At 34.0% G+C, this 17,821-nt stretch overlaps 2 protein-coding genes across 2 annotated transcripts; one reads left to right on the top strand and one right to left on the bottom strand.

The window, feature by feature from the left end:
• Nucleotides 1–702: 702 nt before the first annotated feature.
• Nucleotides 703–1,441, top strand: LOC111387296. Its single transcript, XM_023011846.1, has one exon. It carries the CDS (start codon nucleotides 798–800, stop codon nucleotides 1,176–1,178), a length of 381 nt encoding a protein of 126 aa, XP_022867614.1. The 5' UTR covers nucleotides 703–797; the 3' UTR covers nucleotides 1,179–1,441.
• Nucleotides 1,442–2,761: 1,320 nt separating this feature from the next.
• On the bottom strand, nucleotides 2,762–4,463 carry LOC111387284 (hydroxyproline O-galactosyltransferase GALT3). Its single transcript, XM_023011826.1, has one exon. It carries the CDS (start codon nucleotides 3,815–3,817, stop codon nucleotides 2,858–2,860), a length of 960 nt encoding a protein of 319 aa, XP_022867594.1. The 5' UTR covers nucleotides 3,818–4,463; the 3' UTR covers nucleotides 2,762–2,857.
• Nucleotides 4,464–17,821: the final 13,358 nt, after the last annotated feature.

Below are 17,821 nucleotides of genomic sequence, written 5' to 3'. Positions count from 1 at the left end.
CAGCATAAAATTATATGATGTCAACCTTTTTATTTGTATCAAAAGAACTAAAGAACAAGAAAAAATGCCCTATAAAATCTTTGAATTTATCGATCTTTGGTAAACTTCGATCTTTGGTAAACTCTTCCTATCTATTTCGACCCATTCACTATATTATGTTTGGCTGAAATTCCTCCATTTCCAACCCCCTCCTTTATGAACTCATGACGTTCTTGAAAAATTCAAATTGCATTTTGCAACTTTAAATTTATAAATATAAATAATTGTATTTTTCTAGTGAAGCCATGAATCTAATACTAAAGGCAAAATGGTGGTTGTAAATAATGAAATCTTTTGAAAAAAAGTTACAAATAATATATTTTTAATTATTCCAAGCCTTGACCTAATCCATGGTCTTAATCGAAAAATAAAAAAGAAAATTAATAAATTCTTCCCTAAGCCTCCAGATTGAACGTGTTAACACGGTAGTCTTTTTTCCCACGCTTCCTCCAGAAAAAACCTTCCACGCAATTTCCTTTTTCTTCATCAATCAACTAAAGAAATTTGCAATCATGGTCTTCAATTTATACAGATAAAGCACTCGAATCCCTAATCAACATTTTTCTATTATTTTGGTCTCCAAAGTTACATTTTCAGTCTACGTTGGTCTCCGTTTACGTGTGTATATATATTGCTATGAAAGTCCCATTAGATCCATTTCCATCACATTTACTTGCAATACAAGAACACAACTTTAAATTCCCTTTCCACACAAAACTACCAACACATTCAAATTCATAGATATTTAATTAATCAAGATGGCGGCGGAAGGCGGGTGGCCATTGATCGGCCGTCTAAAGAGGGCGGTGAAGAAGATAACATTTCTACTGAATCTAAACGTTAACAGATGGAAACTGGCGTCGATGATCGGGCGTTCATCGAGCAAGAGGAGGCTGAGTTTCAATGATAGGCCCGGTCTGAGGGCATTTATGGAAGAATCCGAGCCGAATAACTGTGATCAACCGGGTTCTTCTTCAAGGGAACTTCAGAGGACAACAAGTTATCCATCAGAAGATGATATTGATAAGAGAGCAGACAAATTTATTGCAAATTTTCATAAGCAGCTTCAGCTCGAAAGACAAATTTCATTGGAATTGAAGTACTATAGAGGAAACAGTTTTGATTCTGCTTCTCCATGATACATAATAGACGGCCGAGATCAGTTCTTGATCTGCTGCAAATTTTGAAAACACTTTCTTGGAAAAGAAAGATTGTTGTTTGTTTATGATTCATGAAAACCCTGAATACCCAAGTAGAAGATATTTCAATTTCATGCAAATGCTGCACAAATTTCATTTTTTTTCATTTGTGTCCAAAATTGTAATGGAGACATGGTTTTAGGAAACGATCTCCTCTACAAGTATAAAAATTTGGTGGTAAAAAATGTACCTTTTTTTTTTTTTCATTTTATTCTTTTTTGTCATGGATTTGGTGTAATTTTGATCATCATCATCATCATCTTCCGATTGATGTCTAGGTTGTATAGGAAAATATTATTTTGGGGTTTATTGGTACCATGGGACAAAAATAAGAATAATGTCCCTTGTACACCGAGCCATACAGCTCGCTGTACACTCTCCTCACATGAGGGGAGGGGTCCACGCCTATTTAATGCGCGGGCCCCACCCCCATGTGAGGGGGCTGTACACTGAGCTATAAGGCTCGGTGTACATGTAGCATGGCCCCAAAAATAAAAGAATGTAATTACGAGACTTTGTTTTGGCATTCAGTGATTAATATGAATATAAAGTGCAGACTTTTTTTCAATCGCCCTTTAAACATTTATACTGTATTTCTTTTCGTCTTTCTGAAAGACCATTGGTATCGACTATGAACGGTTATGAGACCTTGGACTTGCATGACAAACATAGAAGTTTGTAAGAATGCTTTTTAATTAATTTGATTTGATCCCGTTCTGGATTAGGGGTGCAAAAAATTTAATAAAATAATATAAAAATCATCTTTATTATCAATATTAATGTTGGAAAATTGTGAATAAAAACCCAAATTTGATTATTTATGTAACAATTAGAATCAGCATTTTAAAAAGCGGTGCACACCTAGGCACAAAGCTGGCGCAAAACGCCTAGCCTCACACTTATTATTATTATTATTATTATTTTTCTTCGCCTAACTGGAAACTTGTTCTCTACACCTCTTCATGCTTTATGCTTTTTAAAATACCAACTAAAATATAATGATTTTGTTAAAATAAAATGCACATATATTTAGGAGTTTCCCTTTAGCATGCTTTTGTTCTTCTCGATTTCACATTCTAAAGAGTAAAGATGAATGCAACACCAAATTAGGGTGCTTGTGGGTACGAGCCCACAAAGCAGCTTGTTTGGGTTTGTGGATTGGCTTTTTTCCCCTAATTTTGAACTTATATTATTAATTTCTTAAAAAATTTGCTAATTTCAAAGCTTATTTTATTAATCAATTCTTAAAAAAAATGATGGCTCGTTGAACTTGTAAATGGATATATTTTGAGGCCCACAAGCCAAATGATCGAGCAGATCCTAAGATTTTGAGCAGAATGAAAATCAATCCATTGTCACCCCTACCCCAAATCAAGCTTGAAGATTGTGAGTTAATGCCGCTTTGGAATATTTTATTAGCCTGTTTTTACGAAGCTATGTATGTATACATCATATGCTCCAAGAGGAAAAAGAATTTAATTTCCAGCAAATATCAAGTAAACAAGAATTGCGTACAACAAAAGGAAATTTAATTTCTTGAAAATTTATATAATAATCAATTAATCAGCCTATGCTGGTAAAATGGACAAAAAAAAGAGCCCAATAAATACATGGATTACCTATGGTATATGATACAATTTAGAAGGTTTCAAGTTTTGAGTGACATTAAAATACTTCAATGTTCGAATCCACTTCTCTTGTGTCTTCAAAAGGTGAACGGCGATGGTGTCCGGCCAAAGTTCGTGCGTACATCTCGTGGGAGGCTCGGGATAATTGTACATCGACCATTTAGCATTGTACCTGTTCTTTCCCCGACGACCATCTCGTAGCCACTGGCCAAAATTTTTATCCTCGGGTCCTTCCAAATGATTCTTTGGAATATCCGAGTCCCTAACCCATTCGACGATATCCCAAGAAATTAAATAGCCCATACCGGACATGTAATGTACGAATGGATCCATACTCGGGCATGGGATAACATATCCATAGTACAAATCTTCTCTAGGCAATGGCCTTAAGGAATCTACTAAACTTTGTAACCTGAAATATGCATCATCATCCCCTTTCATCACATAATGATACGGTGGATATGGCCCATCCGTGGTGTTTAGCATCTCCGGCAAGCTCGAAAAGTAAGTGTAGGTTTTACCCTTGTTCATATTCTCTTGACAATTCATGATTATGATATCATCGTAACGCATGATCTCTAGTGCCACTAACACCGTTTGATCTTCTTTAGTGAGATTGCAGAACACGAATTTCACATCGACTCGTCCTCCGACCGGAGATTGCGTGCCGTAGATAAGCCTCAAAAAGTGTCTTTTATGATAGTGATCAGGTAGTGTCAAAATCCCAATGAGTATTCTTATATCATCAGAAGAAGAATTTGCTGTGGTCAAATTTGCAACAAGAAAATTTTCTGCAGATGAATTGTGGGAAGTATGAGTGAAAGCACATTTTCCAAATTTCATTAGACTGTCAAGTCGAATTTCATTGACAAATGCTAAAATACAGAGGAATACAATGAAGAAGAAACAAGAAATGATGAATCGCTGCCCATTCGATCCGTTTGGCTTCATACTATTTAAACGTAAAAGAAAAAGAAAAAGAATCCTACAATCTCGACTGTAATATTGAAAACTTTAGGGAAGTTGAAACAAACGTGGTTAGAAAACTTGAACCAGAGGGTTATGGAAATGGAGATTGGAGAAGAATGGGAACATAATAAAATGTTAAGTTTCTTGAATTCAAAGTGTTTAGTTGGCAATATCGTGCTAATGAGTCTACCATTTTGACTTTCCATCCTTAAAGAAAGGGGCTGGAGAGGGGGAAAAAAGCATGAAAATGAGTGGGATTGAGCCTAAAGTTAGATTCACTCTATTGGTTTTATTTGGCACAAATTTTGGTCATATAGTCAACCTCGTTTAGTTAGGTACTTTTGCATGAACGTAAAGTGCACCACACTTGAATTTGAAGTCATTGACTGCAAGAAAATGCTTTTCTGGATCCAAGAAGTACGTCGTCAATCAAGCAATAGACAGGGAATGGTAGATAAATTTCAAACCAAAGGGCTTTTTCTTTTTCGCCCCCTTTTTTTTAATATTTTGTGGTATATATTTGAGATTTTGGTTCAAAATAATAATGCCTCAAATATACTGTCGGCGCAAAATAAGAATTCAGACGAAAGGGTCTAACATTGCGTTCAAATGTTAATCATACTAGCTAGCATACCTTATCAACGGAGGGCGACCGGGAAACAGTGAGGCCGAGGAAATCAGTGAAGAAGAAGGGCCCCCACAGATCCCAATCTTTCAAAGCCTTCCCAGGATCATCCCTATTACAAGTCGGGAAAACCACCAGCTTCGAATTGCTGAAGATCCTGGACAAGTCTTTCATAAAAAGTATCCCAAACAGGTTCCTTTACTGTTTTGGAGGTGATCCATGTAAGATTGAAAATCGATCCAAAAATAATTCTGCAGAAGTAAATTAGATCGAGAAAACGAAAACTCATGGATTGAGTTTATACCTCCGGCCATTGATGTTGTTCAAGAAGCCCTCGTTTTGTTCCAGGTACGTCTTCGCTCTCAACGTTTTTATAATGATGGTGTATAATCTGTATTTTCGGTGGTGGAGCATATGGACCAAACCCATCTATATAAAAACAAACTCCCATCAAGTTATAGCTTCAGTTACCAGTTTTGATTGTCTAATTAATGGGTAAGTTTCTAAAAAACTGAAGTGGGTCGGACCATTTTGTTTGAAGAAATAGGTTAGATATACTCTCTCATTTGGTTCATATGTTTAACTGTTGGGGATCCTAGGAGTTCAATCAACCAATAGACAAGATTCAAGGCAAAACAATGAAAAAAAAGGGATGGAAAAATACAACCTGTGTTCGGTCGGAAATTTGGACAGATTTTCTCCTTACTTGCAGCAGCTTTCTTCCCTTCTAATGGCTGTTTTTCAGGCTCAGGAACAGCCTTCCATGACTTGCTAATTACCTTCCAAGAGAGAGGGGAAAACCAATGAAGAACCACCACCCTTTGCTAAAAAATCGAGAGCTCACTTTCTTCTGGGAGAAAAATCGAGAGCTGCTCCTCTCAAAAACGGTAGAGGGTAAGTCTACATAAGAAGGAAAGACCATGCCTCTGCCAAAAACGTGGGAAGACCTTATTGTGTCAACATCAATACCATCAAGTCACAAGTTGATAGTGTTAGGTGAACCATATTCTCACATTCTTCACCTTGGTTCTCCTAACACTCTCTCTTGGTTGCGAATTTGCACATGGAAGAACTGTTCATCATCATCGCCCACTACCTGCAAGAAAAATTAATCAGTGTCAATATGTAATAAAGATAAGCACAATTTAAATTTACTTGCAGGTAGAATTTTTGTTCCCATATCAGAGGGATTCCTATCAGTGTGAATTTTAACAAGATTAACTTCACCTTGAGACAGTTTCTCACGAATAAAATGATACTTTACCTCAATATGTATCATGCATGAAGTTCAATTCTTTTAAAATTCATTTTAACCAAGTACATTCTTTAACCGCCTCAGTTATGGCAACATATTCTGCCTCAGTACTTGACAAAGTAACTAAAGGCTGCAGCTGTGACTTCCATGTTATACAATTGTCACCTAGTGTAAAAAAGTACGCTGTGGTAGACTTTCTGCTATCCTTGTCACCAGCAAAATCAGAGTCTACATACCCCTTTGGAGTAAGTTTTTCAGATCTCTTTTCATACACTAGACCCAGATTTAATGTACCAACAATGTACCTTAACAACCATTTCAAACCTGCCCAATGAGGCTTTCCTGGGTTTGACATAAATCTGTTCAAAAAACTTATAGCATAGGCTAAGTCAGGCCTGGTTGTTATCATAGAGAACATGACGGAACCTATAGCATTAGCGTAGGGTATGTTCCTCATTTCTCTAAATTCCTCCTCAGTCTTAGGAGATTGTGCACCAAAAAAATTCATATGAGCTGCTAAGGGAACGTTCACAGATTTTGATCCATTCATACCAAATTTGGTTATGACTTTGTTTAGATAGGCTTCTTGGGAAATGACTAATCTATTTTCAGAGAGATCTTTCTAATTTGCACACACAGTTAGTTTTACCTTTCACCTCAAAATCTTGAGGCTGACTCATGTAAATATCCTCTTCCAATTCCCTATATAGGAAAGCAGTCTTGACATCTAGTTGTTCAAGTTCCCAGTTGTACTGAACAACCAATGCAAGAACCAGTCTGATTGTTTTGTACTTTATCACAGGAGAGAATATCTCATTGTAATCAACCCCCTCCTTTTGAGTGAACCCTTTCGCCACTAATCTGGCCTTATACCTAGGAGGATCACTAGGATTATATCCTTCTTTCAATTTGTAAATCCACTTACATTGAACTATCCTATGATCCTTAGGTTTGTTAACTAACTTCCAAGTTTTATTCTCCATTAGAGATTCCACTTCTTCCCGCATAGCTTTTAGCTAACCTTCAGAACATTTTCCATTAACAGCTTCTTCATAACTAGCAGGTTCTATCTGTTCAAGGGCTTCACCTGAAACCAAGGTAAAATCAGTCAAGTTTAGGGATTCATATCTAGGATTTGGCCTGATTTGCCTCCTTCTCCGATCCATAGTAAGCTGATAATCTTGATTAGGTGGCTGATCATTAAAATGTTCAACTTCAACTGGTTCAATGTTATCTTGAAGTTCAGTCACCTCTTCAGGTTGAGGTTCAGGTTCAGGTTCAGGTTCAATTTCAATTTCATTTTCATTTTCATGATGTATAGGGTCATTTTCGTCATTCCTAGGTGTAGGTGAATTTAGCCTAGTCAGCTTCACCTCAGTCTGAATACTCTTCTCAATTTCAGATTTGTTAGTTTCTTCGGTTTTCTGTTTTAGACATGGCATCTCAGATTCATTAAAGACTACATTCCTGCTGTTAATAATCTTAATGCCTTAGACCCCTAAAACCCATAACCTATAGCCCTTCACACCCTCGGGATACCCTAACATCACACACTTGACAGCCCTGGGCTCAAGTTTCCCTTCAGATTGATGTGCATATGCAGCACATCCAAACACCTTCAAGTGTTCCAGATTTGGAGGCTCTCCTGTCCACAACTCCTGTGGGGTCTTAAACCCTATACTGCTGGACGGAAACCTATTAATCAGATAAGCTGCAGTACTTGCAGCTTCAGCCCAAAAACCTTTCGCAAGACCAGAGCTAATCAACATACACCTAACTTTGTTCATTATGGTCCTGTTCATTCTTTCAGTGACCCCATTTTGTTCAGGTGTGTATTTAACAGTTCTGTGTCTTGTTATATCTTTCTGCTTACAGAAGTTGTCAAATTCGCTATTACAGAATTCAAGCCCATTATCAGTTCTTAACGTTTTAAGTTTCTTATCTAAGTGATTCTCAACAGACTTTAACCAAATCCTGAATTTTCCAAAAGTTTCCGACTTAGCTTTCAAAGGATAAATCCAAACCTTTCTTGAGTAATCATCAACTAAGGATAAGAAGTACTTGCTCCCACCAAATGTGGAGTGCTTCTCTGGGCCCCATAGATCAGCATGGACATAGTCCAATGGTCCGCTGGTCCTATGAGAGCTAGCTTCAAAGCTCACCTTATGAGACTTACCCAAAACACAAGTTTCACAGAATTCCATAGTTTCAATGTCATCTTTTCCAAGTAATTTCTGATTACTTAAAGATTTTAGACCTTTAAACCCAATGTGACCCATTCTGTTATGCCGAAGTTCAGTTTTGTCTTTACTCACAGCAAGAAGGCTAGAATCAAATGGTATTTCAGTTCTACCCTCAAGATAGTACAGCTCATTCCTCTTGGGCCCCTTCATAACTATAAGAGAACCCTTCATAATTTTCAAAATCTTGTTACCAGACTTGAAGGTATATCCCTCATCTTCCAGAGAACCTAAGGAAATGAGGTTCGTCTTTAAATTTGGGATATATCTAACATTTCTAAGTTGCGTGACGGCCCCATCGTACATCCTAATGGCTATGTCACCAACTCCAATCACATTTTGAGAATTATTATCTCCCATGTAGACCGTCCTAGGTTCAGTCTCCCTATAGTTATAAAACCAAGACCTATCAGGGCACATATGGAAAGTGCACCCTGTGTCAAGAATCCAATTTTTGTCAAATTCTTCTTCAAACACATTCATGACATGCAAACTATTAAATTCAGTAGCAATAGCAGCATTATCAACATCAGAATTGTTCGGGTCTTTTTGTTTCCTTTTCCAATCAAAGCAGTCTTTCTTGAAATGTCCTAACTTTCCACAGTGATAACATTTCTTACCGCTTTTATCTTTAGATTTGGATCTCATTTTAGATTTTCCTCTCCCCTCCTTGTCATGGAAGTTGAATTCTTTCTTTTCAAATCTTCCCCTAACAAATAGACTCTTTTCACGAGAATGAATTCTATTCTCTCTTTTTAATTCAAGCTCTCTTGATTTTAAAGCATCAGAAACAATAGCTTGAGTGAGAGTGTCCCTACCATACTTTATGGCATTTTTCATTTCTCTGTAAGATTCGGGCAAAGAGTTTAACAATATGACAGCTAAATCCTCATCATCATATGTTTTATCATTATGAGCTAGACTCTTAACAATTATGCTAAAGTCACTCAAATTCCCCTCGACATCCTTCCCCGGGTCCATCTTAAAACTAAACAACTTCTCCAACAGGTATATTTTGTTAGGTAAAGTTTTAGTTAAGAACAGGGCATCTAAAGCAATCCACAAAGCTCTAGCAGTTTTAGCACTATCAACTTGTCTCACAATATTGTCAGATAGATGCAAAATTATATAACTGTAAGCAATTTCATTCATTTCTTCAATTTCAGTTGTTTTAGCTTTTAACTCATCAGAAAATGTAGCGGGATCATCAAGAACTTTAGCAACTCTCTGTTGGACCAAAATGACCCTCATTTTCTATTTCCATATCGAGTAATCCCCCTTTCCGTCGAATTGCGATAATTCGACCCTCGAACCCATTATAGATTCTATAAAAGAGTGGCCTGTACTCGTGGACACAACAGAAAAGTTTTTGAAAAATTCTTTTTCAGATGATCAATATAAAACTGAGTACCGAGTTAAAAATAATAATTTTTAGAAATGAAGCACAACAATGAAATAATCCGTTCACGAAACACAGGTATATAAAGCAGGTAAATATGCTTCCAGGTTACAAATTAATCACAAGAATTCAATCAACAGAATTCACAAATAAGCAACCAAGCAATAACCATGCATAAACCGATAAGGATACCAAACCTAACCTAACGGAGAGTTTGGAATAATCTTACCAAACTACTGTTGACAAACAGTAAATATACCACCAAGTTTCTGAACCAAATTGCCGTAGACGTCAAGCTAGGGGCAAAATCGTCCAATTTTTTCTGTAAAATCTGAAACAGAAAACAAACAACATCAGTGCGTTCAGGACGTCAAAAGAAGTAAACTGCCCGAAAAAAGCTCGTCGGAGGTCCGGCCAGGCGTCGCCGCCGGTCACGCGCCCCACCACAGGGTGCGCCTCCTCCTGCTGGTCATGGTTCCATGGTCCATTTCGCCGGAAAGTCAATAGGTTGGCCGAAAATCAAGTTTTTCAGATTCGGTTAGTAAGTGGTAATGGCGATTCCTTGCTGGTTTTTGATCGATTTTGGACTAATATCACTCTTCCTAGCTCTGATACCAGTTTGTTGGGGATCCTAGGAGTTCAATCAACCAAAACATCAACCAATAGACAAGATTCAAGGCAAAACAATGAAAAAAAGGGGATGGAAAAATACAACCTGTGTTCGGCCGGAAATTTGGACAGATTTTCTCCTTACTTGCAGCAGCTTTCTTCCCTTCTAATGGCTGTTTTTCAGGCTCAGGAACAGCCTTCCATGACTTGCTAATTACCTTCCAAGAGAGAGGGGAAAACCAATGAAGAACCACCACCCTTTGCTAAAAAACCGAGAGCTCACTTTCTTCTGGGAGAAAAATCGAGAGCTGCTCCTCTCAAAAATGGTAGAGGGTAAGTCTACATAAGAAGGAAAGACCATGCCTCTGCCAAAAACGTGGGAAGACCTTATTGTGTCAACATCAATACCATCAAGTCACAAGTTGATAGTTTTAGGTAAACCATATCCTCACATTAACCTAATGTCTCAACTTAATCCCATCGAACGTCCTTTTAAGAAATAAACACATGAATCATAGCAATGAGTCCTCTAATAACTAATATTATATTCCATATATTACAATATATTTAGTTCCTCAATAATTATTCTTTATATGATAACAATACTTAGCCCCTGTTTGATTCTCATTTTTTATAAAAAAAAAAATACATTTTTAAATAGTGTTTTAACGTCATTTTAACCACACATTTTTCAATAAAATAATGTTACACGCAAATTCAAATTTTTATTTTTATTTTTATTTTTTAATCATATAGTTTCCATTAGTACACTATTCAAAAATGCATTAATATAAAAAGAATAGAGCTCAAACAAGGGCTTAATGAAAAGACCCTATGTCTTATTCTTGATCGTACATAAATGTATTTTCTCAAATAAATTGAGGTGTGCATGAGTATGAAAAACATCACAATAAATAAGAGGTTTTATACAAAAATTGTAACTACCATTATATAGTGGAGCCAACTCCTATTTTCTCTACATGATCCTTGAATTTTAATGGTGGCATACTTTTAGTCAAAGGATCAGTGATCATCAATTCAGTGCTTACGTTGCATAATGACCACTTTCTTTTCTTTAATATGTTCCCTTATGACTAAATACTTAATGTCGATATGTTTACTTTGACTACCATTTTTGTTGTTCTTAGCCAAAGATAGTAGTTGAATTATCGCAATAAATTCTTAATGCCTAAAAATGGAATCCATAACTCTAAACCTAGATATGAAACTCTTGATTCATACACCATGTAAAGTGGTCTTAAAACATGAGATGAACTAGCTTTTATGGTGGAAGTAGCAATCAAAGTTTGCATGACACTCATCCAAAATACAACTCTACCAACCATTAGAAAAACATACTCTAAAGTTGATAGCGTAAATTAACACACCTAGCAATGTCTGAATCTAAGTATTCAATCACTTCCAAATTATCAATCCACTTATATATAAGCACGTAATTTTTTGTTCCTTGAAGGTACCTCATTACTTTCTTTGTTATTCTCCATTGATCTATAATTGGATTACTTCGATATTGTTTTAACATTCCTATAATCAATGCAATGTTAGGCCTTGTGCAGGCTAGAGCATACATCAGGCATCCGACAACGGAAGCATATGGAATGCTCTTCATTCGTTCCTTTTCTATATTATTTTTCAGGCATTGGTTCAAATTGAACCTATTACCCTCACAATGGAAGCTACACTTGATGAACAATCCTTGATACGAAATCTCTCTAAAATTTTATTGATATAGGTTTCTTGAGAAGAGTTCTCGTACCCTATGTTTATGAATTTTAATACCAATGACATAAGATACCTAACCCACGTTTTTCATATCGAAATGTTTAAAGAGAAATTGTTTCGCCACATGCAACAAACATTTATCAATGGTTGCAAGTAAAATATCATTTATGTATAAAATAAGAAAACAAATCTTACTTTCACTAACCTTCTGATATATATACATTATTTCATGGGATTTTCAACAAATTCAAATGAAGAAAATACTCTATGAAATTTGAAATACCATTGACGAAACGCTTGTTTTAGACAGCATATAGACTTCTTAAACTTATAGAAGTGCTCACCATCATTATAGGAAAATCTTTAAGGTTGTTTTATATAAATCTCCTCCTCTAAATCTTCATTGAGAAATGCTATTTTCATATCCATTTATTGTAACTCAAGGTTTAATTGGGCTACTAATATCAAAATAATTAGTAAAGAATTTTTCTTAGATCTAGATAGAAGGTCTGCATATAATCAATTCCTTCATTTTGAGTGAATTTTATTACAAGTCTCATTTTATATCATTCAATGTTACCTAATGAATCTTTCTTAGTCTTAAAAACCATTTACAACCAATAGTTTCGGCGCCACTAAGCAACTCAACAAGATCCCATACTCTTCCTGGAACTCATCTCTTCCTTCATGGCATTGTACTGTAATTTTGACTCTTTACAACTCATGGCGTGTGAAAATGTTTCGAGGATGATTTTCAACTCCAATACCATGGTCAAATTTTTTAGATACAATTCATAATCAATAGAAATTAATGATCTTTTGGTTTTAGCAAATCTTCTTAATGCTGTACCATTATCTTCCTGTGAAGCTTTTGGTAATTTTTTTTGTTCAGGAGATTATGATAATTCCTGATTTACCTGATCTATTTGAACGTTGTCAGTAGTTTGTGACACTTTAATGGTTGATTGTTCTACACATGTTTGTACTTGAGGAGTGCTGTGAACTATGACTAATTTGTCATCTGAAGTGGAAGGTTAAGATTCTAAATGATCATGCTCATGAACTTTAATCTAGGTTTGATTGCTCCACTTACCAAGTCATTCTCAAGAAACTTAATGTTTCATGATTCCACAATCTTAATGGCATGAGATGGACAGCAAAATCTGTACAATTTAGACCTTTCGGTATATCTAATGAAATAGCCACTAGTAGTCCTTGAATCCAACTTATTCTCTTATGGATTATAGATCCTCACTTTAGATGGATATCCCCAAATGTGCATATATCACAAACTTGGTTTCTAATCTTTCAATAATTCAAATAATGTTTTTATTACATCCTTAATTGGGACACAATTCAATATATACACTGTCATCTTAAGCGTTTCAGTCCACAATGATTTAGGAAGATTGGAGCTACTAAGCATGCTCTGCATCATAGCTAATAATGTTCTATTTCTTCTTTCTGTCACACCATTTTGATATGGTAAACCAAGTATATTGTAATGGAAAACTATTTCATGTTCTAGAAGAAACTTAATGAATGGACCAAGTGCTTATCTCTCCTCTGTATATCTGATCTTACGATATTAATCTACTTCTCACATTATTTTTCCATTTCGGCATTGAAGGTTTTAAAGGCATCCAATGATTCGTTCTCATTATGAAACAAGTATATATATATCGTGAGTAATCATCAATAATTGTGATGAAATTTTTTTGTTATATTTTAATTCTTTTTATTGAGGTTTGTCCTAATCTCCGTGTCACAACATAAAGAAGTCTTCGTTAATATTACATCGTTTAGTGCCAGTGTGAACATGCTTTGAACTATAAGTGATATTGCTTTGTAAATTAATACAATAAAGATCGTCAGACAAAATAACATTCCTAACATAATTACAAAAGATTAAAGGAATATTCTAAGGGCACAAGTCTGGAAATTGAAATCAAATTTCGTGGTAAGCTTGGAACATATAAGGTCCTATCTAATTTTAAAACAAAGTCATTACTTAAGGTTAAAATGCATGTTCCGATAGCCCCTACATGCAAGCCCATCTTGTTTCCGGATAAGATATTTTGCTTATTTCCCACTGGTTTCCTTAAGTTTTGCATACCCTTTAAGGAGTTTATAATATGTATTGTAAATCTAGAGTCAATCCACGTTAATATTTACATTAACCATATTAGATTCATAATAAACAAACGATGTTTGATTATCTTTATCCTTAAGCCATTTTTTGAATTCGGCACAATCTTTCTTCATGTTTTTTGTCTTATAGAAGTAACACTTGGCATTTTTTTTTAATATCAACTTTGGGTGGTATTTTACCTTTCCCCTTTTGATTAGCTTAGGTTTTTATCTTTCAATGGGTTGTAGTCAGCAATACACCTTCACCTTGCTCCATCACCAGTCTCTTTTCCTCTTGAACACATATAGTCAACAATTTATTTATTGACCTTTATCCTTATGTGTACTGTATGAGATTTTGAAAGGCCCGTACTATTGCGAGAAAGTATTCAAGATGTAGTGCATAGTGAATGATTCATACATCTCAACTTCAAGTTTCTTAAGTTGAGCATTAATGTCTCTCATCTACATGATGTGCTCGCACGCACCTTTCACTGGTGAGTTTTAAGAATGAGAACTTCACTATAATGGTGCTTGCTAATGCATTATCTAAAGTGACATACTGATTATTAATGGCCTTTATCAAGTCCTAGACCTTGTGATGCTGATCGATGAAACCACATATACCAGTAGAAATTTTAGTCTAAATGAACATCACGTTAAGGCGATTAGATCACTCTCGTTGCTCATAAAGCGCGATCCCTGCTACAGTGCTGTCATAGGTAAATTCATGTTGTTCATCTTTCCTAATAGCATAATCAATATCCATCCACCCTAAATGGGCAAGAATTCTCTCATTCCATACTTTGTCATTATCGCCCTTTGATTCAAGAATATTGCAACGAATATAAAAAACATTAGCAGATTGTAAAGCTACATAATATTAAAATGCTTATGTTAAAATTGAGGCTTATTTAAATAAATTGCATGTTTTATCAATGTAAATCATGTTAAAATTGAATATAATGACATAAAAATTGCATTTGGACGAGATTTTTAAGTCAAATATATTCAATTATTCCTTATGATAGGATTATCAAATTATGTACTTACTTTATATTTAAGTTAATTATGAAAAAAAAATTGATATTCTATCATAAAGTAAACATTATAATAAAATTATCAAATTATATACTTATTCATAATTTATATGGGCAAATTATGAGGTAATTTGATAATTTATTCTAATTAATATAAATATAATAAAAGTTCATGTTGGATGAGATGAAATTGATCATATTAAGTATAATTAATTACAATCTAACGTCTTTACTCTTTATGATCCTAAACTTAATAATAATTTTATTTAATTAAAGATGACGTGGCTAATCTCCAATTAAATAAAACTATATAGATCACTAGACATTAATTATTTTATGCACAAATGATTAACTCAATATGAGAATGAGTCTAATAGCACAATCTTAACTAACATTTTATGATCATGCACAAAACATTTTCTTAAGCTTTATAAATTGTAGAAATTAAATTAGCGCATAATTGACTCATGCAAACTAAATGAGCATAATTGCAACTTTTCATAACTTAATTCATCCTAAAATTGCATATTATTCTAAACATAAAGAATCAAGATATGCAAGAATTAAGTTCACATAAGTATAAAAATAAAATAAATATTTAAGAATGTGTTTGATTGACTTGGAAAATATCACTTAGAAAAGAAAATATTTTCCATCTTTTGTGGAAAATAAAAACCACATCTACTCAAAGAAAATATTTTCCTTAAAAAAAAAGAAAATTAGGTATATTTTCAAAAGTTGGAAAATATTTTCCATGGAAAAAAATAGCAATCAAACACTCCAAATAGGAATTTGAATGGAAAATTGATATTTTCCATGAAAAATAAATGTAATCAAACACATCCTAAGTATTAAACTACGCATAATTGGCTCATAAATAAAAGGGCAACTTACAAAAATACCCCTAATTATGGCTTTTTTGGAGTGAAAAGTATTTTGAAAGTAAAAAATACTATGTAAAATTTTAAAAAAAATGATACAATGTCACTTTTTTACAAAAAAAACTGACACGATATCACTTTTTAAGTTAAGTGTCATTTTTCACTTTTATCAAATATTTGTCACTCAAAAAAGTGACGCGAGTTTCAAGAAAGCGACAGAATTATTATTATTTTTTAAAAAGAAGTAAAAAATAATTTATAAAATTAAGTGACACAATGTCACTTTTTATTTAAAAAAAGGGAGGCAATGTCTCTTTTTTAAGTTAAGTATCACTTTTTGATTAAAAAGTAACATATGATGTCATTTTTATTTTAAAAAGAAAGTAATATTTGTTACTAAAAAAAGTGGCAGGAATTTCAAGAAAACGACAAAAAATAAAAAAAAATTTGATAAATACTAAATAAGTTACAGAAATTAAAAATAAATGATAAATACTAAAAAAGTGACTTAAATTTTAAAAAGTTAAAAATACTCAAAAAAGTAACCAAAAAAAAATGTCTTCCCAAATGAATTGCAGGTACCACTATGGAGAGTCAACTGAGATTGTCCAAGAGCCGACTTATCATTTATGAAATAAAGAAATATAGCAACTGCTATCTATTGTATTACCTTTAATTTCGTCCTTGGGATTCACGATAACCCAACATTATCAGCAGACCAGATATCAAGGATTAGGGCTTCAGTACATGCAATTGCTTCCGTAACATTCTTAGATATTGTTTGGTGCAACGGAGATAGAAGAAAAGTTTAATATCAAGAATGAACGATATCGGTGTAAGGAAAGATTAAGAATGAGAATGAGGCTTATGGTGTAAAGCAATGACCCAAAAGAAAAGTTATAGGAGTAGGAGGAGTCAGAGACGGTGGAGAAATTGTTGTGTAGTTTGATGCATTGGGGATTTTATTAACGTATTAAATTCGATTGTGTGAGATTTTATTTTGTTTTAGATACTATCTAATTTGTTTTGTTTTTAGAGTAGTGGGCCTAAAAATTCATATATGCCATAATAATACAAAGTAATTCATTTTATACTACTAAATAGTTTTTAAACCACAATTACTACCTAATCTCATTATAAGACCAAAATTACTGTACACGAAACTTTCCCATTTTTGTGATTGTAACTGCAACCTTCAAATGCAGCAGAAGGGATGCATTAAATCAACATGCTGAACATATGGAAATTTGAATTCGAAATGATATTTCTTGCTATGTTACTGCTATCATTTCAATTATGATAATAGATAATCCGCAACCGTGTGAGATTTGATTCAGAAATTTTTTCAAGGTGCGAGATCCGTTTTGATTGCTGGTTATCTTCTTTGTAAAATTAATTACATGTATTAATATCCTCTCTCTAATTTAAACAAGAACTAATGTTACGTTGTGTATTTTGAATGTTGAATTTCCGCATGTGAATTCCATCTTTTTGTAAAATATTTGTACTGTTTTTTGATTATTGTTTGGTAATCATAGATGTTTATGATTTGTTATATATCTATATCTCTGTAATGTTAAAACATGCCTAAATTAGAAATCCCACCCTATAAAATACCTGTAAAATCAATTTTTATGTTTTCATTTTTGATTTGATGATAAACATTTGGTCCATGATTCTTGAGTTATCATAACATTACATATACATACTTATATCAATATTAGAAACTTAACAGATTTATTCGTATATGTCCGCATATTCTTTGATTTGTATGAAATTAAACTGTTGGGCAATTGGAACTTTATGAAAGAAACTTTGTGCGTTTTTCTAGTTATTCATGAAGGTTCAAATTACATAATCTGTGAAATTATTCAGTCGGAGCACCCGCCGATTTGGTGTGTCTTCTATAGTAGCATTATTTTTGCAAAGGTTATATCGCAATCCTTAACCTAATACATAACTTGATTCAATTTGTTAATTGAGCATATTGCTGATGTTGATACGTCCTCCCTATCTGAATAACAAATGACAACTCTCTACATTTCTATTTGGACGTTGTGGAGG

Source organism: Olea europaea, unplaced genomic scaffold (assembly GCF_002742605.1).
Source record: "Olea europaea var. sylvestris unplaced genomic scaffold, O_europaea_v1 scaffold398, whole genome shotgun sequence".
In the NCBI taxonomy this organism is placed as follows: Eukaryota; Viridiplantae; Streptophyta; class Magnoliopsida; order Lamiales; family Oleaceae; genus Olea; species Olea europaea.
This window is presented reverse-complemented; position numbering and strand designations above follow the sequence as displayed.